Source organism: Phocoena phocoena, chromosome 3, assembly GCF_963924675.1.
Source record: "Phocoena phocoena chromosome 3, mPhoPho1.1, whole genome shotgun sequence".
Lineage (NCBI taxonomy): Eukaryota > Metazoa > Chordata > Mammalia > Artiodactyla > Phocoenidae > Phocoena > Phocoena phocoena.
The window spans coordinates 92,215,734-92,241,832 of NC_089221.1; the positions used below are offsets into that span (position 1 = coordinate 92,215,734).

The 26,099-nt window shown below is 45.3% G+C and overlaps 1 protein-coding gene across 2 annotated transcripts in view; it reads left to right on the forward strand.

Moving 5' to 3' along the window:
• MCC (MCC regulator of WNT signaling pathway) overlaps positions 1-16,976 on the forward strand; it is a 430,319-nt gene extending 413,343 nt beyond the window's left edge. The window contains exons 18-19 of one of the 2 annotated variants that reach the window (XM_065873958.1): positions 14,532-14,654; positions 16,109-16,289. In XM_065873958.1, the coding sequence (XP_065730030.1) occupies positions 14,532-14,654; positions 16,109-16,289 (304 nt within the window). Of the gene's footprint in view, positions 1-14,531; positions 14,655-16,108 lie in introns of both variants that reach the window. The other variant, XM_065873959.1, reaches the window with a different exon arrangement.
• Positions 16,977-26,099: the final 9,123 nt, after the last annotated feature.

Consider the following 26,099-nt stretch of genomic DNA (forward strand, 5'->3'; position numbering starts at 1 on the left):
CATTGTTGATTCACTGCTGGACGTTTTTCCTCTATTGCAGCTGTTTCTTTCCCTCTATTCTTTCTCTCTGGATCTGTCTTCCATATTCCTAAGTTTTCATACTCTCACCACCCTTCTGCACTCTGTTCTAGAGGAGGGCTGTCCAGTCAAAAGGTAATGCAAACCACGCCTGATGTCCTAAATGTCCTAGGAACCACATTTAAAAAGTAAAAAGAAACAGGTACAGTCCACTTCAATAACGCATTTCATTTCACTCATTGTATCCAAGATATCATTTCAAAATATAAATCGATATTTTTAAAAGATATTAATGAGATATCTTATTTTCTTTTTTTTTTTACTAAATGTTCAAAATCTACTGTAAATCTAGTAAATTTACACTTACAGCCCTTCTCAGATCCAAAGCAGTCAACATTTCCAGTGCTCAGTGGCTCACGTGGCCATGGCTGCCTGATCGGATAGTGCAGTTCTGGGGAGGTTCTGCAGCTCTGTTTTCCAGCTCACTCGTTTATTCCTTAGCTAGAGCCATCATGGTGTTTGGGTGATGTGTTGAGTTTATTTTGGGGATGAAACCTATCATCTCTTGTGTCATGATATGATATCTTCTTGCGCCTCTCTGAGGATGTTTATTATACTTATTCTGAAATGGTATTTTGTCTACTGTAGTAACTTTCCTCACGTGTGAGTTTTTAAGGTTGAGTTTTGTGACTTACTCTTGGCTTTGGCTCACAAGCTTGCCTCCTGGGCTTTCTATTCCTCCCGGCTGTCAACGGGTCTCTAGGCCGCATATCTGACCCAAGCGTCCGGTCCCCTCCGGTTCTAATGGCCAGCACCTCTCACTGAAGCACCTCTGAATCCCTTTCTTCCTTTTGTAGCAGCTTGCTTCTGTGTGCATTTTGAGTTGTGGTTTCCTTTTTCAAGAAGAATAAAAATCTGCCTTTCCTTTTTTATGATTCCTCAGGGTTTCCGGCAGATGAAGAGCACTCCTTAGTTTCCATCGTGCTTGAGGATTTTGTTAAAAGTACATTTGCCGTCGTTTCTGGGGATTTGGGGTAGGAGGGGAAGGCTACAGTGTGTGCTCAGGCTGCTGTCTTGGTCCAGCCAGGGCTGTTTATCTTATAGTGTAGCCTCCAGGCTGAGGGTAGATTGCAGGCTGCCATGTGGGGAACCTCACTACCCTCCTGATTTACTCACTGCCACTTTTTGTCTTTCCTTCCAAGTTGTAATAGCTCAGTTTTCACATTGCCAGTGCCTCTGGCCATGTGGTTAAATGGTAATCGCTTTGCTTGAGGCGGGAAGAGAGAAGCTGCAGGGAAAATACCCTCAGCTAATCCTAATGACGTGATTGCGCCAGAAATTCGGGATGCAGACCACCCCCTGCTGCCAACGGGGAGCCATTTGGATATTGTATCTGTAAGCTAAGCCCCTGCATTTTTCAAGTTCCCCGAACCTCAGAGGCCCTCGCTGGCACAAGCAGGATGCAGGTTCTGCTGACTAAACATAAAGGGAGTTCACTTGTTCTGTCAGTCACAGTGGATTTCCAATAGCCAGCCTTAAGTTGCCTAGCATGGATTTCTAATCAAGCCCCAGATATATGGAGCCAAGAAAGAACCCACAGGGCTACAGGAAAAAGGAAAATAACATAATTATACTGTAAATATAGCTTAGAAAGTGGAATCGTCATTTCATGAGGATATATAATACAGACACCTAAAGGCTGGGGTTTGGGGATGTTTTTATTTTTAAAAATCAAGTGGAAACTACCACCATCTTTGAAGATATTAAATCACCGCCACACTAGTGGTTGAGTCCGTTGAGGGAACCTTCCCAGAATTTTCAGACATATTCCTACCTTGGAAAAGGACGGTTCCAAACACCGAAGCTGTGGGCCAGGGGAACCAGACTGAGAAGAGCAGGTGTGGTGAGGGGGATGGAGCAGAGGCTAGGCATGGACTTTTCTGGAGGAGAGCCCCTAGGAATGTGCCTTGTGACATTCTAGTCACTGGTCCTAGGTTCCTGCCCTGTCCCAGCCTAGTCTCCGCAACACCTAGCGGGGCTGCAGCCTCGGTCGGGCCCCTGCCCTGCGACCCTGCTCTCTCGGTGTGTCTGCTCCCAACTTCTTCTGTTTGGAACAAAACCAGGCCTCCGTGCAATCACACATTTACTGGCTACCTCCCATCTGGTCTGATTTCATTCCCTCCACTTCCATGGACGTTTATTATAGTTTATTGGCTCCGGGGTTGCCATAAAACCCCATCTGGATGACCAGGTTTCCAAGTCTTGCACATGAGTTTTTTTTTTTATCAGGGCACCTTGTCTTTGCTGTTGTCTGCATAGGCTGCGTGCTACAAAACCCTTCTTCATCCCAGATCCCTCTCTTGCTTGTGGTCCTAGTAAAATTTAACCGAACCACCAAAGAAGTAAACTATACAAATGCGGTTAAGGAGAGGGAATTTTCAGAAATGAGTTTTCTTTGTACTTCACGTGGTATTCATGTAGCGTGCCTGCGGGAGCCGAGCACAGCTGAGAGGAGCAGACTGTTCCGTCTTCGCCATACTTAGAAAGCAGCGAGGGGCAGGTGGTGTTCTCCATATGATGCGGGAAGAGGGGGGGGTGCGGGGGGGGGGAACCGGCACTGCAAGGCCCAGCTGTTTCCCAAGGTCACACAGTGAGGCAGCGGGGAAATCGCAGGCCCCGCCCCCCGCGTCTCTGCCGGACCCCTGCGTGCTGGCAGAGGTTTGCTTGCAGGTGAGTGTGAGCTGAGCCCGCTTGTGTGGGCTCACCTACACCTGGACCCGGCATAGTATGCATGGCCTGGGCAGACGGGAATCCCTGTGCTCCTGGTACACAGCCGCCCATCTGTCCCCCGAAGGCTGAGGACACGTGAAGGGCTGGTGGTGAGGGCGGACTTCCTCAGATGCACCGAGCGCAGGTCGTTGCGGTTAAAAGGTAAGGATGCTGTGCCCCTCAGTGCTGAGAGACAGGGAGGACTCGGGAAAGGGCTGTGACGTGGTGAGCAGCAGCGTGTAGCGTCACCTCAGATGATCCCACACCCCTGTCCCTGGGCCCCCAGGCAGGTCAGGACAGCTCCATCTCCCACCCAGGCACCGCAGAGTTCGGCCGCCCTGTCCCTGCAGGAGGCTGTGCTCATTTAGTCACAGGCCCGCCAGGGGCTCTGCTGAGCGCTTCGGGGCACTGGCAGCTGCCACCTGTGCCTGCAAGTGCCAGATGGTTCTCTAAAACGCTAAGTGAAGGCAATCAACAAATCACAGCGGCCGCTCTGTCCGGGGACAGGATGCGCCCGACCCATCGGCAGAGAAGGGACACTTAGACTTCCTTTCATCTCTGATGAGTTACAGGCGAGCCGCTGCTGCCGGGAGAGGGCTGAGTGTCAGATCCCTGTAGGGAGACATCGGGGGCAGGTGGACCCCGACTGGCTAGGGTGGTCACAAGAGACCAGATCTGGAGGACGTGGATGTGCCCCTGTGGGGAGTGGAGCTGGGCCACCCAGGAAGATACACAAGGCGGCGTCTCGGAGTTCAAAGAGACGGAGTGGGAACTCCCCGGTCAGCCCTGGCCCGTGGGCCTCCACCGCTGGGTGAATTACTCCTGACGGAAGGGACTCCAGATGACACATGAACCCGCAGCGCTGACACAGAAGCCAAGCAAAGAAGATGTTTCAAAGCAAGGAAGCGACCACTTCAGGTTGAGGTGGGTTAAGAAGGGGAAAGGCAAGAAGCGAAGACAGCTGGTGGGAGAAGATCGCTGTGCAGAGAGGGAACTCTGGGGGAACTGTCTCTAAGAAGGAGACCCTAGAGCGCATCTGTGTGCACCTGAGGATGACCCCTAAGAGGGGGCCCTCTCAGGGTCACAGAGTAACTTTACAGGATGCAGATCTGATGGTACCCTCACACTCGAGTTCCTCTGCTGTGTAACAAAGTACCACAAGCTTTGCAGCTTGAACAATGCCCATTCATTAGCTCACAGTTTCTGTGGGTCAGCAGGGCACAGCACGACTGGCTTCTCTTTTTAGGGTCTTACAAGGCTGCAGTCAAGGTGTCATCCAGGGTCCTGTTCTCATCTGGAGGCTCTTGGGAGGAATCTGCTTCAAAGCTCGTTCTGCCTGTTGGCAGAAGTCAGCTCCTGGCGGTTGTAGGGCTGGCATCCCATTTTCTTGGGGCTCTTGGCCAGGGGTGACTCCTAGAGGCCTCTAGAACTTCTGCACAGACTTCCTGGTCCTCAAAGCAGCAAACACCTCCCTCTTATCACATCCCTTCCCTGCTTCAAATCTCTTTCCAGGAAGAGCCCAGTCCTTTTTAAGGGCTCACCTAAGTCCGCCAGGTCTACCCAGAATCATCTTATCCTAAGATAGGCTCTTTGGGACTTTAATTACATCTGCGGAATTCCCTCACAGCAGCACCTGGATGACTGAATAACTGGGAGGTGTGTGTATCCTAAGGGGCCAAACTCTCGGAGGCCATTTTCGAACTCTGCCTACCACACCTCATTACCTAAGACCTTCCAGTGACTCCGGCTGTCTGTGTCCAAGCTCCTTCGCAAGTGTGTGATCTGACCCCTGCCTGCTTCTCCACCCTCGCCCTATCACATGTCCCCTCCCACCCTGAGCCACACCAGGCCGCCCACCCTCTCTGTGCCTCTGGGGCTTCAGTGCTGCTGCTACCTCTGACCTCACACCACCAAAGCCCACGTCCCAGGCACTCACAGCACTGTGCCTCTTCCCTGTCTATAAAATGTTTATTTTTTGGTTCTCGTGAGCCCTGATTTCGTTCTGTCAGAGGACACATCATTGCTTTGTTTCTTATGTGCCTGCCTCTTCTTCCCCTGCTTCACCCCCCGCTGCCTGCAGGAGAGTCCCTTGTGGGGGGGGGTGGGCAGGGGTCATGACTTACCCAGCTGTACGACTCTGGTGACTCTGTTCCTTCTAAACGATCCCTCAGTGATCTCAGCCGGACTTCTCTCTGCCCACTGGACATCTCCCCCAAATATCAGGCTAGAGCCTTAAAACACACCATGTCTCCGGGCTTCCCTGGTGGCGCAGTGGTTGAGAGTCCGCCTGCCGATGCAGTGGACACGGGTTCGTGCCCCGGACCGGGAGGATCCCACGTGCCGCGGAGCAGCTGGGCCCGTGAGCCATGGCCGCTGAGCCTGTGCGTCCGGAGCCTGGTCGGCGGTGGGAGAGGCCACGGCAGCGAGAGGCCCGCGTACCGCAAAAAAAAAGAAAACACACCATGTCTAAAACAGAAATTATAATCCCGTTCCCTCCTGCCCTTTGAAATTGGCCTCTTTTTCAGAATTCCTATTTATATTTAAAAAAGTAAATTCTTCTAGTGATCCAGGATTATAATTTTGAAGTCTCCCATCTCTGTCTCTTGTCTGCAGATTGTAATTTTTTTTTTCCATTAAAATCCCATCCATCCCGTGCCATTTGCATTGCCTTCCCCTGAGTTTAGCCCTCAATCCCTCAGGACTCAGTAGCATCCCGATGGGTCATTCTGCCATTAGTCTCACCTTGTGTTCTGCCACCAAGAATACCTGAAAACACACTTCTGATCATGCTGCTCTGCAGATACACCTTCAGTGGCTTGGCCTGCAAGATCATCTGTAGGTCCCTGACTTAACTTCCTACCACATATTTCAAATGTTTCCCTACACGTAACCTGCGGTCCAGATTCATCTGGGCAGTTCATCTTTCCGAGAGCATGCCCTCTGCTTTATCCCCCCACCCTGCCCCATCTCTCTCAACCTGGGGACCCCTCCTCTTCATCCCCTCCCGTAGGACACTCATCTTCTGGAAGCTTCCTGTGTCATCTCTTCTCTGCACCCCTGATGGTACAGGCCACTCATCGTCCATCGGTGCCCACAGAGCACATGGTTGTCAGAGGGCCTGAGAACAAACCACAGCAAGCCTCCGAGTTCAGATCCATGTCCGAGTCCCAAAAATACCTGCCCAGCTCTAGAAATCTTCCGGATTTGTAGGAAAGAACAACTGGCCATGAAAGGAAGGAAGATGGCACTGATTGACCCCTATTTCAGCAGCTATGGATTAATACTGTTTTTGAGCCATACACATAGTGGGTTGAAATGAAGAAGGAACTGGTTGGAGTCCTTTAAAGAGGGAGACCCCACTGAGCAAACAAGCAGCAGAATCTTCACCATTTTATTAGTAGGACCGTTATTTTTAAGGGTGCTGTTTTATTAAACTTGCACTTGCTGATTCTTCCTATGTGGCTGATTTATAAGAGCAGTCAGGCAGTGGAAGTTGTGCTCAGAATTCCATAAATGCGCAGGGGTCTGCAGGACGCTAATGGAATACAAAGTGCACCTGTGAGTTCATTATCATGTCAACAAATGACTGAGCTCCCGAGCCGGCCTCAGAGGGCACAGGGAAAGACCAGTGCCCATCCTGGGGGTTGCGGTAGGCGTTGCTTGGATAACTGAGGTTTCTTGGTATTCCCTTCATTCCCCCCACGTTCCAAAAGCTCAGAGAAAAGGCCTTGCCCTGGATCACATAAAGGCAGAGTGATGGAGAATATCCAAGCACCCTGTAGCATGGGCAAGGCAGCAGCGTGCAGATGTGCAAGACACATGGTCGTAGGGCGGTCTGGGCCGTCATCTTGTGGCTACTCCTGGCAAACTCGCCCCAACACAACACCTGCGGAACATCATTAACTGGGACACCCCCTCCTTAGTTCCACAGGCCTGGGCTCTTCACCAGAGAGCTGTCCGCTCTGTCTCCTGCCCCACTGTCTGCTCGTTACGAAGCAGCATACTTCAGCAAGATGCTGAAGAGCAGGCTCGCAGACAGACCCCCGGGTGCATCCCAGCTCCGCAGGCGAACCTGGCGAGTCTCTTCTCTGTGCCTCAAGTGCCTCATCTAGAATACTGATAGAGTACTGACCTCCAAGGCTTGTGGTGAGAAATAACTTCATCCTTGTAAAGGACTTAGAGCTGTTACTGCTGGCTGGATTTTCTAAAAGAGAAGTAGTTATAGACTGTAATGGCTACCATGAAGGAAAGAAAGAGAGTCATAGTCTCTGCGGAGATTTTTTTTTCCCCAAAAGAAGTAAATATAGGTTGCAATGAATAATGGAGGAGTGACAAGGTGCTGGGATGTCATTACCCTGGGACATTTGTTTAGATGGGTGGTCAGGGTAGGCTGTTCCGAGGAGGTGATATTTAAGCTGAGATGCGAAGGAGGAAAGGTAGCCGTGGGGAGGAAGTTCATCCCAAGCAGAGGGGACTGACTGCACGGGGTTCCGTCCTGGGAAAAAGCTTGGTGTGTGCTAAGAATGGATAGGATTCCAGGGTGCGAGGGGGAGGGCGATACCAAAGACTGGGTCAGGCAGGGCCTTTAGTCAGAGTAAAGCCACGGACTTTATTCCAAGTGCAGGGCAATAATACGATTTGAGTTGTCATATTAAAAACTTCCTCTGGCCGCTCTGTGAAAGCTAGACTCCGGGGTACAAAGGTGAAGCAGAAACACCAGTTAGGAGGCTCCTGTGGTTGTCCAGGAGAGACATGATGGCAGCTTGGGCCTGGGTGGTGGCAGGAATTGCACCCATTTGGTAGGTGGGGTTTGCTGCTGAGCGAACGTGGAGGACGAGGAAAAGGGAGGGTCAAGGCTGACTGAAGACCGGTGTCGGCAACTGGGTGAATGGCCTTGCCGGCCTCTGACAAGCGAGGAAGCGTGGGTCGGGGAGGCCGTCTCAGAAGGTCTGCTTTGGACACGCTGAACTGAAGATGCCTGTTAGGTAGAGATGTCACAAGGACAAGTCCAGAGCTCCGGGGAAAGGCCTGAAGATTTAGAAGTTTTTAGCATGTAGGTAGTTTCTAGGAAAATAAATGCGAATGGAGAGAATCAAGTCAAGAAAGGGTGGGGTACAAAATGGGGTCCAGGCCCAAGTCCTAAATACTCCCAGCACGTAGAGGTGGAGGAGAGGATGAGGAACCAGGGCAGAAGGCCTCATGGACGGCTGGGGAAGTGGGATGAAATCCAGGCGCTCGGAGAAGAGGAGAAGGTGCCGACAGGTAAGATCAGGCCAGAGAGGGACCCTTGGATGTGTCAATGCCCAGATCATCGGTGGCCTCGTGAGCAGCTTCAGTGGAGACAGAAGCCTGGTAATGGAAGGTGAGGAAGAGGAACCACATAGGCGGACCATTCTCTCGTTGTCTAATTCCACATAATGAGCAATTACAAAGGAATTCTAGGGCTTCCCTGGTGGCGCAGTGGTTGAGAGTCCGCCTGCTGATGCAGGGGACACAGGTTCGAGCCCTGATCCGGGAAGATCCCACATGCCGCGGAGTGGCTGGGCCCGTGAGTCATGGCCGCTGAGCCTGCGCGTCCGGAGCCTGTGCTCCGCAACAGGAGAGGCCACGGAGTGAGAGGCCCCCGTACTGCAAAAAAAAAAAAGAAAGAAAGAAAGAAATTCTAGGCCCTGTGGCTGCGACTCCCTGCGGTTTGGTGTGATTACAGCTCCTCTGGAAGGTTTCCTGGCTGGTGCAGCCACTGCCCACCTCATCAGGCCCGGGCTCTTGCCCTGCCTCCCCAGCCTTCTCATTTGGACTTAGTGATTAAAGCACTGTGGCTGGCCTTTTTCTTTGTGGGAGAATGCAGCCTCCTCCCTGATGGCCCCGAAAACCCTGCTTCCAGACCCCTGGGCACACTGACAGCCTCACTGCAGAGGCCTGCGAGGCCATCCCCTGCCCAGGCTGCCCGCCTGGATTTTCTCGTCACCAGCAAACTCCCACTGTGAGTCTGCCTCTCACTTCCCCTGTGTGTATGCCACTGCTGACAACTACGCTTCAGTTAAAAATAAAAAGCACTTCCGGCTGCGTGGCTAAAGTAAGATTCAGAGGACCCTTTGTGACCAAAGATGAACCTGGGGATGGGGTGGAACCTGTAAGTGAAACCCACGTGTGTGCTGGGGGCTGTGGGTCTTCGTGGTGAGAGTAGGAGCCAGGATTGTCTTCTTGCTGCTGTAGGTGCATATTCCTGAGGGTCTGTATTACAGAGTGTGAAGACACAAGGAAGGGATTACACAGTTCTGGTCGTTCCGGAAAACACTGTGTGAACGCATTACCATGGAGGGGCAAGTAGAACATGTAGTGTTTAATTTGTACTTTCTCATCTGCGCGGAGCCTATGAAAGTGTTCTTTTAGCCTTGTTACCTAGACAAACCACAGAAATTCTTTCTGAACTGAAAGCCAAGCAAATTTGAATCAGAAACTAGAAGGAACAGGAAATGAATGGTTAAGGTTCCAAAGTGACTTGGATTAGCAGGTTTATGGCTCTCAGTGTTTTTCAGGTCATCCTTTGAAAATCAGAGGAAAGCTGTGGTCTTCAGAAAAGTAGAACCGTGCCTGCAATTGTGCATAAAAATTCAGAGAGTTCAAGACCACATGCAGCTCATTTGTAGCCCCAGGTAAATAGCACTGCTGCCTTACCAGAGTTTCCCAAATTTGCACGATAGTATCACCTGAGGCATTCTTTTTTATTGAGGCATAATAGACATATAACATTATATTAGTTTCTGGTGTACAACGTGATGATTCAGTATTTGTATATATTGCAAAATGATCACCATAATCAGTCTAGTTAACATTTGTCACCATAGTTACCAAAAAAATTTCTTACTTGTAATAACTTTTAAGATCGCCTCTCTCAGCACCTTTCAAATACACAGTCCAGTAACATTTAGTCACCATGCTGTACATTACATCCTCGGGACTTATTTATAACTGGAAGGTTGTACCTTTTAACCCCCTTCACCCATTTCGCCTGCCCCCAGCCCCACCTCTGGCAGCCATCAGTCTGTTCTGTGTATCTATGAGCTTGCTTTTTGTTTTTTTAGATTCCACATACACGTGAGATCATATATTTGTCTTTGTCTTATTTCACTTAGCATAATGCCCTCAAGGTCCATCCATGTTGTCGCAAACGGCAAAATTTCACTCTTTTTTATGGCCGAATAATATTCCATTGTGTATGTATCCCACATCTTTATCCATTTATCCACTGATGGGCACTTAGGTTGTTTTCATATCTTGGCTATTGTAAACAGTGCTGCAGTGAACATGGGGGTGCAGATATCTTTTCAGGGTGGGGATTTCATTTTCTTTGGATAAATATCCAGAAGTGGAATTGCTGGATATGTTGGTTTTATTTTTAATTTTGGGGGGAACTCCCATTCTGTTTTGCATAGTGGCTACACCAGTTTACATTCCCACCAACAGTACACAGGGTTCCCTTTTCTCTGCATCCTCACCAACATTTGTTATTTCTTGTCTTTTTTTATAATAACCATTCTGACAGGTATGAGGCAATATCTCACTGTCGTTTTGATTTGCATTCCCCTGATGATTAGTGATGTCGAGCATCTTTTCATATGCCTGTTAGCCATCTGTTTGTCTTCTTTGGAAAAATGTCTATTTAGATCTTCTGTCTTCTGCTCATTTTTCTTTTTTTAATTTTCTCTTTCATTCAAACCCTGGCTTCTCATTTTTTAATCAGATTGTTTTTTTCCTATTGGGTTGTATGGATTCTTTATTTATTAGATACATGATTTGTAAACATTTTCTCCCATTCAGTAGGTTGCCCTTTCATTTTGTGGTTTCCTTTGATGTGCAGAATTTTAGTTCGATGTAGTCCCATTTATTTATATTTGCTTTTGGTGTCAGATTCAAAAAATCATCACCAAGATTGATGTCAAGGAGCTTACTGCCTGTGTTTTCTCTAGGAAGGAGTTTGATGGCTTCAGGCCTTACCAGGTCTTTAATCCATTTTGAGTTAATTTTTGTGTATGGTGTTAGACAGTGATCCGGTTTCATTCCCTTGCATGTAGCTGTCCAGTTCTCCCAAGACCATATATTGAAGAGACTGTCCTTTCCCCATTATACACACACACACACTTGGCTCCTTTATCATAAATTAATTGGGCTCTCTATTCTGTTGTATTGATCATGTGTCTCTTTTTATGCCAATACCGTGCTGTTTTGGTCACCTGGAGCACTTCTTTTTAAATTTATTTATCTATGGCTGTGTTGGGTCTTTGTTGCGGTGTGCAGGCTTCTCATTGCGGTGGCTTCTCTTGTTGCAGAGCATGGGCTCTAGGCGCATGGGCTTCAGTAGTTGCAGCACACGGGCTCAGTAGTTGTGTCTCACGGGCTTAGTTGCTCTGCGGCATGTGGGATCTTCCCGGACCAGGGCTTGAACCCGTGTCCCCTGAATTAGCAGGCAGATTCTTAACCACTGCACCACCAGGGAAGCCCTGGAGCACTATTTGAAACTGCACTTCCTGGGTCTCAACCCAAACCTACTGAATCAGAATCCAGGGATACCCCTGGTACTGTTACTATAAACACATGCTCTAGAGCAGCACTGTCCGCAAGTAGCATCACATGAGCCACAAAGGCAAGCCATGATGTGTGTACCTACATTTGCTAGTAGCTGCGTTAAAAACTGTAACGAACAGGGAAATTAACATATTTAGCCCAGTGTATCTAAAATATTATCATTTCAACATATGATCAATGTTTTTTCAGTTATGTTACCGTCTTTTTTTCATATTAAGTCTTCAAATTCCAGTGTGTATTGTACACTTACAGCACATCTCAGATCAGACTGGCCGAGTTTCAAGTGCCCAAATGGCCTCCTGACGCCTCTAGGCTGCGTGTGGAAAGCGGCCCTAGAGTTGCTGCCGCGCAGGGGTTTAGCATTTGTCCAGACAAGCGACACCAGAGGCGTGACTCGTACTGCAGGCGTCTGCCTCGCTCAAACAAAAACAGGTATAAAGTAACTCACATTTTAGGTTTAAGTTTGAGGTTTAGCCTGTCTTTATAGCTTTAAATAAATCAGCATCATAGTTTTCTACCCTGGTGTTTGGACAGCAGTTCACTCTCATCTCCCTCCCTTCTGGAGGCCTAAGGGGTTCTGGGGACAGTTCTCAGCTCCCGGAGATGGCTTCCCACTCCCAGCCCTGTCCCCGTCTCCCTTCACCCCCAGCCAGGGTTGGGAAGGGTCTGTGAGGGCCTCTCTTGCCTTCCTGGGTTCCATCCTCCATTGGAGCCTGCCAGTTCTGGAAGGTTCCCTCCAGTCCCCAGGGGCCTGGGCCCTTCGTTTTGCGGGAACTGGGATTGCCATACTCGCCCTTTGGGGCTGGGGCAGGGATGCAGATGTAATTAGGGGGTGGGGAAGAAGCCGTATCGCTCCAGGCAGTTTTATGTTGTGAATTTGAATTCACGGTTAGATTTTAAATTCCCTTCGTAATTTTCTTCTTTCCTTTTGCACTATTAATCGACTTCAGAATAAAGATAAAAGAATTTGAAACAGTAACAAAACGTAAAACAAATAACCCTTCCCTATTCTTTGTAGCCAGAGGGAAGAGGGGAGAAATCTTTCATGCTCTCCTAACTTTCCCTCAGCTGACGGAGGGCTGCCTGCAAGGCTGAGGGGATGGGCTGGGGAAGGAGGGAGGAGCCGCCCTCTCGAGACCCATTCTCACTTATGGTGGGAAATGGTGCCACTCTGGGATTCCAGTGGGAAATGCAGCCAGATCTGAGATTTCCTGGTGGTCGCTAGGGCCCAGGAGAAACCTCCGCAACCAGGAGGCACTAGCTGGAAGGCTCTGCGGGGGTGGGGGGCTCCAGCTCCCTTAGGGCTGGTGGGAGGAAGTCACTGGGCGCTATGCACACTTATCCTCACTCACAGAAGCAGGCCTGGAGTTTTGTGTTGCAATTCCTTTCTTCATTAATGAATTTGGGAAGCTGGAACTGCACTTACAGTAGCTGGAGGCAGAAATGTTAAAGATTAGATACTTGAAAAGCCAGGAGGGGAGAACCACTGAGCACCTGAGAGTCCTCCCCTTCAAGGTCACCCCCCAGGCCCATCCTACAGGAAGCACAACTGATAGACTCCACACACACTTTACGAAAGCATCCAAAATTGTAAACACTTCAAGCAACTCGAAATGAGTCAGGTAGAAAGTGAAAGCGTCCCGTCATCCCCCTTCTGGGAGTTCAGCACTGTTGAGCGTTTAGCCTTCTAGTCAGTCACTACAGTATATCAGCTTTTCACACATTTTTGGTTGTTTCTGCAAACATGACATCCAATGGAACTCACCCTTTTCGCTTGGCAGTGTATCAGCTTCTCTTCCATGCCAGTGCACGTCAGTATGCATGCTTTATTAACAGGGTAGATAGAGCATTTCAAGAGAACCACTAGGAGACCATGAGTGACTTAACCAGCCCCCTGGTTGTTTGCCATTCTTAAGCTTATAACCAGAGCTGAAGTGAATCCAACTGTCATCTCATGTATAGGAACCTACACTCATACTGTTTCTGTAAGAAAAATTCCTATAAAGTTTCTTAGTCAAGGGATGGGTTCATTTTTTATTTTGCTAGATGCTGGCAAATGCCTTCCAGAACCATCGTGCTAATTTACATTCCTCATACACTCATGAGTTGTTTTTAGAGGAATTTCTTCCATAAATCCTGGTTACTCGGTATGCTCCAAGGTATCCCATACCTCCAGTGACCTGTTTTAACATCTACTGTCACTGTGAAACTATCCCCTCACACGGCACTCGGCACTTGGGATACATCAGGGAAGAAACCAAATAAGGTCCTTGCCGCCCTAGAGCCTGCATGCGGGTGGGGGAGTCCGCTGAGCAGATTACGGCCGACTGTGCCGAGCGTGCCACGTGCGACACAACGCAAGAGTGGCGCCGTGCCTGTGATGGGGACCTCAGGAGGGAGGAGGGCGGTCGGTAACGCCTCCCAGCCCAGGTCTGTGCTCTCAGGGGAATTAGAGGAAGGCAGTAAGCTGACTTGGACACCAGAAACCTCCCAAGTCACTTGTCTTGGGTCCCTGCAGTAGTAAAGACCCAATGTTCGGAACTTGAAGCCAGGGACTGGGGGAGTCGAATGAGCGCGAGTATAACTTCCGTACTTGAAATGTGATCAAGGACTTTCAAAATGAGAATACCAATTCTCCCTCTCCCACGACCGCACCTTTTTTTATTTCGCCTGGTAGGACTGTGTTGATTTCATCGAGAAGGGACTCATCCCAGGTAGGCACCCAGGCCAGGTTTATACTCTTGTGCGCGGTTCAGGAGACGCTTAGCACACTTGGGAAAGAGCACGGAGACCAGGACAGGGGTTTGTGGTCAGACTGCACTCTGCTTGCTGAGTATCTGGTCTGCCCACAGCAGGAAGGAACTTCTCCGTCTGGAAGACGAGAAACAACTTCCTGTCCTGTTCCTTTGCAACACGCACTTAGATCTCTAAAGGGCCCTTATCGTTAAAAGCAGACTCCAGCGGGCCTTCGAGAGACTGCGGGGGTGAGGTGTTCGGGCTCTGCAGAGGGGCGCTCTTGTGCTCTCTGGTGTCTCCCCTTTGGTCTGTACTCCTGCCTTTGGACTTGGCAGGCTAAGCCTTCCTCCTCTCTGCCAGGGCAGCAGCCATCTCCATTCTCTCACGTTACTCACAACATGCTGCACCTCTCCTTGATACAGAGAAAAGAAGTTAAAGGCCAGAGTTCAGGAGCTGGTGAGTGCCTTGGAAAGACTCACCAAGAGCAGTGAAATCCGACACCAGCAATCGGCGGAGTTCGTTAATGACCTAAAGCGAGCCAACAGGTAAATTCTCCGTTCGTAATCCACAGTAGTGCTTGGACTCATACACCAGGGAGAACGTTTCCATAATTGCTGGAAATCAGCTGTAGAGAACAGTAAATCCTCAGCTGTGTCCCTTAGAGCCTGACCTTCCCTAGGGTATGACTTCCCAGTGTTCCACAGAAACCTAAGAAATGCTCCGTAAGGACAAGTCCTTGGGTCAGATGTGTCTGGGAGATGCAGCAGACTGTGGTCCCTTCGTAACACTTCATATAGAAAAGGTTCTGAGAAGTCATTCAGTTAAAAAAAAAAAAAAAAAAAAAATCAGCCTTTTTTTTTGAGCAGCATTCAAAAATCGGGTGGAACACTTTAGGGAGCATTGCTCTAAGACAGCAGCCGCAAACGTTGTGGGCTCGTGACCCCTGTAAAAAAGTAAGGACCTCAAAGAGTTCTGTTCTTAAAAATTATCTGTCTTGATAAATTTCATCTGAGAAACTAAAACAAATTTTAAGTTTTTATTCATGTACAAAAAACCCCACAACTCACTACATAGAATACAAATGGCATTTATTTAAAAAATTACTATTTTCCAAAAAATAATTAAAAGAGTGGCACTGTTTCTACAATTTTACAAATATCTTTAATGTTTGGTTTAATTTAGGACAGCTAGATTCTCACATCCGCTTCTCCAGGCAACATGTGGTTTTGAAACACACTGAGGAAACCCAGCTTCGTGTACATCTGTAGTTAGAAAATAAAGGACCTCACAGATTTCCCTTGAGAGGGCTTTGGGAGTACTGGGGGTCGGTTCTCAGACTACACTTTGAGAACCTAACAGCATATGGAAGGGATCTGGGGTGCTGTTTTGGACCAGAAAGAGTATGGGGACTTACCTAGCTCTGGGCTCAGCCCCTGCCCTCTTCCCCCAGAGGCCTGTGTCCTGTGTTTGGCTGGCAGCATTAGTAGCTTATGGCCTGTGTGCTCTGAATCCCGTCAGCCCAAAGCATAAAGGGGAAACGGTTGGTGCCTCTCTGTCCTCATCCTAGGTGAGGTGACTTAGACTGCAGTGTGTGAGGAACTCCCTCCTGCAACTGCCACTGGACCATGCTGCGAGCAGCCATGGAACAGCAAGTAGATCCACTATTGGTATTTCCATGACAGATTTCTGGAATTCAGCTACCTTTTCTGCTTATCTGTTTTCAATGTGGCCAGTTTGGATTGTTGGTTTAAATCCCTCCCAATACGTTAGTGACAAGCCTCTAGCAGTTAGGCTGAATGAATCGTGGTTAAGTCAATACACGAGTGGCTGTGAGCGTTGAAATACTAACCACTTGATTTCAAATTCTTACTGAAGAGGCTGAGTGTCCTCTGTTTGGAGTGGTACTTACTGGACCAGGTTACCCAGTGGGCAGGACAGTGTGCATCTCAGTGCTACTTAGGATAAATCTTCATTCTCATCTCCTTCTGTTCCCACATAGCAACCTGGTGGCTGCCTATGAGAAAGCAAAGAAGAAGCATCAAAACAAACTGAAGAAGCTGGAGTCTCAGATGATGGCCATGGTGGAGAGACATGAGACCCAAGTGAGGATGCTAAAGCAAAGAATAGCTCTGCTGGAGGAGGAGAACTCAAGGCCTCACACCAATGAAACTTCACTTTAATCGGCACTCAGGCTCCACGGTTCTGTCCGTGGAGGCTAAAGTCTAGCAGGTCGCTGAGGAGAGAGGGGCCCCAGAGGACAGAGTAACCTGTTGGGAGAAGGAGAAAAGGGAAGGTTGGCAGGTAGGTCAGCACTTGGACAATGGAGTGCCCTGGACTCAGCCCTGGGGCGAGTGGCCCTGGGATGTGGTGTAGACTGTATCCAGAGGATCCTGCCCCTCCCCTCCTGGGCTGTGGACGGCGTGGGAACCCCTGCCGTGTGTGTGCTGGCTCCGCAGGTCTTGCTTCTGCTTTCAGCACTGGCTCTATCACTCTCCCACCTTTCTGTTCTGGAACTTGTGCATTGGTGGTATAATCCAGGCATCACCTCTTCAAGATTTTCCATTCTTTTTTTCTCTTTTTGATAGACAGCAGCCTTATCTCTGACATCCCTAATTTCTCCTCTTTTCCTTCTCCTTCAGGGTAAAACTGCCCGGGGGCGGGGGTGCGGAGACAGTGCTCAGCATCTAGAAGAGCTGCTGCTTTGTTTATTGCAATGAGGCTTTGGTTTTCAAGTCCCAGGTATCAACATTTAAGACACAGGCTGTCACTCAGAAGTGTTCTGGGATGTCAAGCACAGGCGAATGGCACACAGGTGTTCCTTACAGTCCCAGATATGTTGAAGCTACAGGTAGAGCAGTTGGGTCTGAACAACTCTGTGTGGGAGAATGAGAACTTCCTTCACCTCTCACTGTGAAAGCAGGGCTAGGCAGGCAGCTCTCTTTAGACTGAGGTTTCCCCCGTCCTGGTGGAGCCTTAGTAACAGCCAAGGCTTGGAGCTGAGAGAATCCCGTTCATACGAGTAAGGGAACTAAACTTTTGTCGGGAGCAGAGACGCATTAGTACTTTCCACCACCCCCGGGCACTACATAATTGCTGTTCTACATGAATCAAAGCTCATCCTCATGAACATGTAGTTAGCTCTGGACCTGCCTCTATTGCTCTAAGGGCAAGAGGCAGGATGCTGAGTAGATGTTTTGCAGGCTACACTCCTCTTACAAAGGGCAGGGGGTGAGGGAAGGGCTGTTGAGGCCTCTTTTTATCCCCCAGAGACACGGTGATGGGTAGCATATGGTGTTTCAACAGGGGAAATTTCAAGCAAAATGCTGACAGGACTGGGCAGGAACAAAGTACCTGAATTCTTTCAGGAAGGTCTTCCATTTTGAAATCAATTCTTCATCCCTTTTCTACTATAACCTTCCCTGTTGCACCTTTCACTTTTTTCAGTTCTTCTGTTGCTGCCATATGCTGACTGATACATCTTAAAGGACCACTTGCCATTTATTCTGTAGCACCTGAAGACCCACCTGAAGTCACCTATGAGAAATACGCCCAATGCCACAGTTCACTATGTTTTGCTTTTGACCAGGTCACTGCATTCACTTCCCCGTGTCCATGAGCTGCTTTCAGAGGGCATGACACAAGTTCCTCAGCCTTCTGCACAATGGGGCAGGACACTCTAGCCACCATCTTGGAAGGCAGAGCAGTTCTATCCCAAAGCAACTACCCTTCTTTCTCAGGCCAGCAGTGAGGCTGCCCCGTATTCAAAAAAAAAAAAAAAAATCAACTGGTACCAGTGTGAAAGACCCAGCTTTTGGATGCTGTGAAAGTACCCACTGGCTTCTGTCTCTATAAAATTCAGGTAAATTTGTTTCTGTAGAATCAGGTAAACTTGGTTCTTGTGACATTAAGTCAATTTTTACTCTTCGGATAGTTTCGTTTTGTTACAAGGAAAATGATTTGGCTGAAAAGTGTGTGCAAAAAAAGGTGCAACAGATGAAATCATGGTTTTCCCCGTTTTTCCAACATGCCCAGGGAAAACGTCCTCCCTAAGCAAACCGGACTGTGCAAAGCGGGGAACCATTCATGGCTTTCTCTTGTGTGATTGAACAGGTATCAAAACAGATGGATGGTTTTCATTTTTACCAACACTAAAAAGTGTAGCTGATGCAGGACCTCTGTCTACCGTTCTTGTTGCTCCAAGTGAAAACAGAACCTGCTCTTCTAGGGTCATGGAACTCCTCCAGACCTGGGAAGTCTCAGCTCCTACATTATGAGCCCCAGTATTACTGAGCCTGCTTGGCCTCATTTTGAGTTTATACTTCGGCGTAATACTTGCAGATATATGGTGGTTGGGTGAAAACTATTTCCCTGGCAAAACTGTTACTTTTATAAATGTGTAGAATAAAAGCTATTAAATAGTTGATTACCTTTCCTTATATTTTTCACATACTCCCCTAAGACACAGTCCTTGTTGAAGGTGAACCTACGGGCACTTGGTTATTATGTTAATTGCAGGGCTTACTAAAACCGCATTGATTAAATAAATGATTACAGGTGCCTGGATCATTTTCTTTTTTTATAACCTGAATTTTTCTTTTTAAATAGGAGCTGGTTTATATTAACATCTCCATCAGAGGTAAACAGTGATCCTGATTATAACTTGTACAAGGTTAAAAATGTTCACACTTCCATATGTTTGTTTTAATCCTCAGTGGTTAACCCTTTTAGGCAGTCACCTTCGCTGTTCAGAGTTGTCTCTGGCTCTTAGAGAAATAGGCATGAGAAGAAAGGACCCATTTGAAAGTTCCCTTGGAGTATAATTTCCCACTACTACACTGAGGCAAAAATCTCAAGTAAAAGAGACTTCTGTCTGTTGCTGGAGTGCCATCAACACGTGCACCTACCAACCGGATCTGATGTTCTGCCGAACCCCATGTGCACCAGCTACCAAAACTGCCATGGAATTGTAGGCGGTAAGAGTCCCTTTTGAGATTTACACCAGAAGCTACTGATGCTTATGTATCTTATGTGATCAGACAGTGGGGATTTATCGTGTCCTCCCTACCTCAGAGGTACACTAGGTGTTTTATCATTGCCTATGCAGATAGTTAACTGTTGCGTAGTCACTCTCATCTGCTAGCATGTCAGGTTTCTGAAGTTCATATCCATGCTGCCTGAAACTGGAATGGTAGAATAATAAAAAATTAAGTGGCAGTTAAACATAATTGCTCAATCCTCCTGTGAGATAATGCATACCTTACTAAGTCTTCCTCTGAGCCTACAGCAAGACTTTACAGGGCCGTTCCCCTTCTCCAGGGAGGCAGTCCAAGTTAGAGCTGATGAGAATTTCTTTTTAGGATGAGGATAGTAAAGATTTTACTATTCTAAGGAAAACCTGAAATCACAGGAAAGTCTCCTAGTTCCCAGCTGCATATAGATTACATTATTTCAAGTGAAAAAAATGCCTCATAATTACCCGATCTGGGCTGGATTGCCTATGTAGATGGCATGAATTGTCTCCTATGGCCCACAAAAATTATCCTGCAATTATTTTTTAATTCTATCAAATATCTTAAAGCTCTCAAGAGTTTGGGGTATCATGCTTGTGTTTTAAGTGAAGTAATGAGGAAGACTACAGAAGACACCCAAACTTTTATTATTAATGACTTCTGAAAGCCCTAAGCTTTTTCCATAAACTATTTGCAAATGCATAGCTGGGACTATGGCTCATCCATGAAACTAAACTCTCTATAAAGTGAAAAAAGGTCATGTTCCCTAAGTTTACCGCTGCACCTATTTGTAGATGCAGCAAACAGCTTTTAATTAGACAGTTTTTAGAGCCCAAAGGGGGAGAGAATTATGATGATTGAAATTTCTGAATTGAATTTTAATTAGGGTGCATCCTATAGGGTTGCCAAGGATTTTGTGGGTGGGGAGGAAGCATAAGTAACATTTTTGTTTTTCTGCACCACGTGACAGCTTGGTAAAACAACATTGTAAAAAATTCTGAAAAAATCATGTAGCTAGCAGTTATTTTTTTATTTCTCCAATGGAATGGCCTAGTTGACAGGAAATGATACTGTTACCACCTTTCACGGAGGCTTGCTGGGCACTACTTTGCTATCAATCAAAATCCTATAATAGTTAACTGAAATCGTGTGTTCACATAGGCCGGGCTGAACCTGTCACCTTCTGAAGTTCCTATTTCACACACTTGAAGTTAACTTTCTAACTAACTATACTTGTATTCACTAGGAGATGAATGGGGATGCCTTAGGCTGCCAAACACTAATTTTTCAGAATTGGCACCAGAATTATCAATTAATATAATGCTGGCTGTAGCCACCACAGCATCACTGAGCACTCAATGGCTGTTAAAACATTACGGAAGTAGAAAAGACTACAAGTTGAATAGCAGCTGTTCACGCATTCTCGTTTTTTGCTAATTCTTGTGTAGAGAAAAATAGTTTCGCATACCGACAACTATTTTCGGTGAAGGGTTACGTTGGATAAGTTGTCACATTGCATCTGAGTGAGATTTTGCATAGGACCAAGACAAGAAATCCTTCTGGCCCAGTCATAGCAACTGCTACTGGATCGTCAAGGTTGCTACAAAATCACTTATCCACTAATCAATCATCTGAAATACCAGCTCAGCAGTACAAAGCAAGCTTAGAGACAAAATTCCCTCGTACTGATGACCTGCTTAGTTATCCCAGCTCTACTGTTCACTTTTGCACTTTTTTGCAAATCAGATCCACGTGGAAAATGTTCTGTTTGTAGAACTCATAGTATTCACTTATAGTGCTCATGTCAGGACAGCCATTCGGGAGCCCCTAATCATCTGCTTCTCTTTGAACCCAATGCAAAGATGATGAAACATGTTCACTTTTCTATGTCTAATCAGTTTTTAGACATTGTCAAGACTTACTTTGCATGAGATTTTAGTTTCCTATTTGAAAATGTGCTACTTTTAAGCTGCTTGAATGTACTGTCAGTTGTTAAAGCACATGTGACTAAGTGTGCATTTGTCAGTATTGTTCTACTGTATTAAAGTCTCATTTTAAGGTTGCCCTTTAACACTGTACTATATACCTTGTAATTTTTTCTTCACTTGTATGCTTTAAATGTTTCCAGATGCCTTTAGTTTTAGCTGCTGTAAAATAGCTTTGTGTTACTTGATATAGAATTGTTTAAAAAAAACTCCACTTATTTATACAGAGACATTTATAATATTTTACAAACAATCTTATATTCTGAATAAATATTTCTAATTCCATAATGTGCTTTAACTGTATTCACTGAAGGATACGGCTGTCCTGTAATACTGTGTGTCTAACATTTAATGTCAAACATCGCAGGTTTCATAGTTAAATCATGAGCCCTCATCAAAGCGGGAAACTACAAGACAGACTGTATTAGGTCAAAACGGCCAACAAACATCGAAAAGAAACCTCATTTATCGCCAATTTCTACTGGGCTGCCTTTTCAGATTTGGTATGAATGCAGAGTTAGTTATCTATTGAAAGATCTGCATCTTTTTTCCTCTTTAAAAGTTAGTTACTGAAAGAGGGAATATAACGAGCTGGAAAGTCACCCATGCCTCTAAAGAAGGATGGTGAGCAGCTCTGCAAGGTGTCTGATGTTGTTAGAATATTACTACAGTGTTGTCGGTTCTCATTATCAAAGCAGAGTACCTTCGACAGTAAGAGCATAACACCTTGGTTACTCTCCTTTCTTAAAATCTTAAATAAAAATTGCTATCATACAGCTGCAGTCTCTAGTAGAGAAGAATGTATTTCTCTGACCCCTGAGATCCAAGGACTGGCAAGCATTCTATTTAGAAAACCAGGCTCTAATACAAATTGGAGAACTGTTGGATTTTATGTATCTAATTAACTCACAATATAACCTTGCTTTAAAAATCAACAACCAAACCGTAAACTGAGATGGAGAATACATACCAGTTTTCATTTTTGCAGAGACGACACTCTACCCTTAATATTTCCTCCTATCATATAAACATACCTTTATCTCATACTTGTCATTTTTTTAATGGTCCAGAGAGATGCAGCCAAAATATGAGCATCTTGCAACCTACAACAAGTATCAGTAGCAGAAGCCAGGTTAAGGTAGTAATTAAAACTGCCCAAGCAGCAAAATTTATTGATATTGCACTACAAAGAGTAAATTTAACATGATAATGTTTTTACAGAAAGCCAATATTTGATCGATCAACTGTAAAAATGTTTTAAAATACAAAGGAAACCTTCCATCATTCAAACCGTATTTAAGATAGAAGGTTTCTCATTTCTCAAACAGTGTTATTTACATCAAAAGCTTTCAAAAAGAGCATAACTGTTAAGACACAGGACTTTGTTCATTTTCTCAGTGGAGAATACAGCTGGCATTTCTAGTCAACTTTGGAAGTGCAGTAATCCTGCAAACATTTAAACTCCTGATTCATAAACATGAGTCACTGGAAATCCTTTACTTATGATAGACACACTCAATATAAGTGAAAAATCAATAGAAGTAAAATCCTTATCCTTTCATTAACACTGAGGGGAAAAGAGAAAACTATTCAGTCAGAATGTAATAAGCCCTGAAAACACAGTAAGTAATACCACTCTAAAGGTTATCAATTCATTGAACTATAAGGTGCACCAACAAGGTTGATTCTGGGGTTCCTTTTCTGCTTTCCCTAAATGTTTCACAATCAAAACAAGCACCAAAAACTTCATTACTACCATAGACAGAATCACTCCAATGGTTTACTTACACAGTCTTTCTCGAAACATTAAAATGCCCTAGAAGGTAAAGTAATAAAATGCTGCTGTAATTAAGGTAAAATGTAAATGTTAAATCATTTTACATGAGACAAAAATTATTGCTGAATAAAGTTTACAAACCTATTTAGTTATCGCATTGACTCTAAAGTTCAGTTTTCTCAAGTGGAATATCATGTTTAGCAAAACCATTTCATCAATTTTTTTCTACCAGATTTTGTCAGTCCCTGACTCAGCATAAATATCTTCACCTTTTTCAGACTAAAACCTACCCCCAAGAAAACTGTTTTAAGACTACGTATGTTCCATGAACATTACCTAGTCTCCACAGCATCAAAGACACTTCAAATCTTGTTTTGGAAATAGGCAGGAAATATAAAGAAATCAATTCTTATTCCCTTTCCCATCCAAACTAAACTGTATGCCCTTATTTTGATGGTCACTTTAGTTTACACATGAACCATAATTCCATTTGATTAATCATTTTATTCTGAAATAACACTTTTAAATTTTCATTAAACAGGTAAAATTAAAAATCTGAGTTGTATGAATCAATATTTAGCAAAGATGAATTTTTATAAAGTATTAAGCTAATGAGCAAACTTCAAAAACAATTAGAAAAAATATGTATATTGTGCACATATATATACACAAATATATGTATATGCAAAATAGTTCATGGTTTTATTTTCCTTCCCTATTTATTACTGAAGAAAAACAGTTTATAATATTTATAAAATGGAAGTCAGGTTACCTGTCTCCTGTCCTAACTTTGAAATGAAATTAGCAAAAAAGTAAAATTAAAGAATCAGTTCTTTGGGCTCTCGCATTTGAAATTAAAAGGTACTTGTGCAAGATCCAAACACAAACCTAAAATGACCACCAGAGACAGCAGTGCCCTAGGACAGTAGTGAAATGCACAAAGAAACTCTGCAGATAGGTCTTTTGTGCTTTTCTATCAGTGCATATCGTATGTGTTAAGACATGAAGAGTACGGCTACTCATTTGTTCCAAAAGTATTCAATACTAACACATCTAACTAACCAAACTGCTGAGGAATAGTTACTACCTTTCTCAATTTCATTCACAGTTGAGAACCTTTGCTTCCATTTCCTGCCATCCACAATCTATTCCTAAATATCACAAAAGCATAGTAAGCGAAGATACCATTTTACAAAGATCTAGCTAATATCTTAAAGCTTAAGAAATGACTAACAATGAAGATTTGTGCCAAAAATGTCTCACACCATCGTTTGCAGCTATAGATTGTTTTAGAAACTCAGATTCAATTCATTGTAAGTACACTAAAATGTTACATCCTGTCAAAATGTCCACAGCCGAAGAATGTTAACTGAGACCTCTCAAAGACCAGCAGAATACTGCCCATTTTGTCCTAGAACTACACAGAAGTTTCCTTTGTTCCCAAACCAATGTGACAGCTACCTGCATGAGAGACTAAAATAAAATAGCACAGGCATCCACAGCCCTCCTAACTGCTCATGGCCCAACGGTCAAAGTTAAGATGCAATCACTGCTTGTAAATTCCCACAGGGGCAGATACACCATAGGGATGCATCACAAGAAAAAAAAAAGATTCTTTTACCGAAAGAGAAAAACCAACATGGGGTGGGCACTGAGGGGGCGGGGGGGAATAGGGACAGGGTACAGGTGGCATGGGACAGACTCAATGGCCGCTTCCTGATCAGTCACCCCAGAAATGGGATTAAGAAACAACAGGTCTTCAAACAGCACTCACCGGACAGAGGCCAATAACCAAAAGAACACCCAAACACCAAAAAAGCATCAAGTATATGTTCAGGGCCTTATTCTTCCACTGGACTGAAGGATTAAAGGCTACTAACAGGAGGGTCCACGCAAAACAAAGTTACAAACATAGGCAGTTGACTTCTGCTTTCAGTCCCTTTCCCAGAGCACACTTGACCAGCACTACACAGCTAATGCAACCTTGTTAAGGTTAATTCCTCTTAGATTGTGCTTTCAAGCTACCATAGCTAGACCATGCCCTCTGCTAACAACAGAAGACCCAAGACAAATGAAATCTCTTTACTGGTGATTTCATAAGAAACCCAGATTAAAGAGTCAATTATGAACGTTTTCTCAAGGTAAAACTTTCATAATTTATCGTTTTTTGTTTACACTTCTCTGTACCTTATGTTAAAGTCTGAGCAACAAAGCTGGTGGAAGCCAACCCTTCAAGTCCACTCCCAGGCAGGGGAGGTAGCTTTACTCTGTTCCCTAGCTACAGACCACCAATTCAGTAATAAATACTGTCTGCAACAGGAAACTAGACGGAAAGCATCACTATTCAGGACAAATATATGGCTACCATGTGAAGTGACTATGACACACAGCTGATTACGGCTGTCTGTACTCTGGGTTGCGTTCCTGTAAGAAAGCCATGTACTTCTAATCAGCATAGGAAGGACCAGACTCCCAAACTGATCATTAAAGTGAGAAAAATTACGTTAGATTTACTGGATTGCTTGGCAACCATACTTAGAAAAAATTATACCCAGAGCCAGAAAACACTTGGTAATGGCCACATATATTAGACTCTGCTTGGGCTAGGCAATGATCACATTTCTAGCCCCGTGCATCATACAGCACTCAATAATTGATTTTATCTTCTAAAATTTCTTCTTCATGCTTTCTTTGCCCAGCAACTATAGCTATCTTCTTCCTTCAGGGCACTTTTATTCTATAATAATAAACCTATCATATTTTTTGAAACTGCAATCCAGAACTCTACTTTGAAAGCATGAGACAGAACCTACACTGTCCATCTGCAATCTGCCATCTTTATGACAGAGGAGTACAAACTTCAAGAGCAACTCAATTCTAAGAAAAAGATGCTGAGAAAGCCCATCATAATCTCATTTTTAGAATTCTTGGCAACTGTACAAATATATCTTAAAGTCTACGGGCAGAATACAAAGTAAGGAACTCTAGGCTTTACCAAATGATCAGGAATAAAGTTTAACAAAACTGTTACTTACTATAACACCCGTTTACCTAGAGACAGGTACTTACAGGGTATTGATACCTTCAGACAGAACAAGACTTTGTCCTGCTCACCATTAATCTAAAGTTACAGTGACACGTGAGCCCCCTTCCCCAGGCTAGAAAATATCCAAGTCAGAATTGCTAGGTAACACTTATTTTTCTTCAATCAGAAAAATG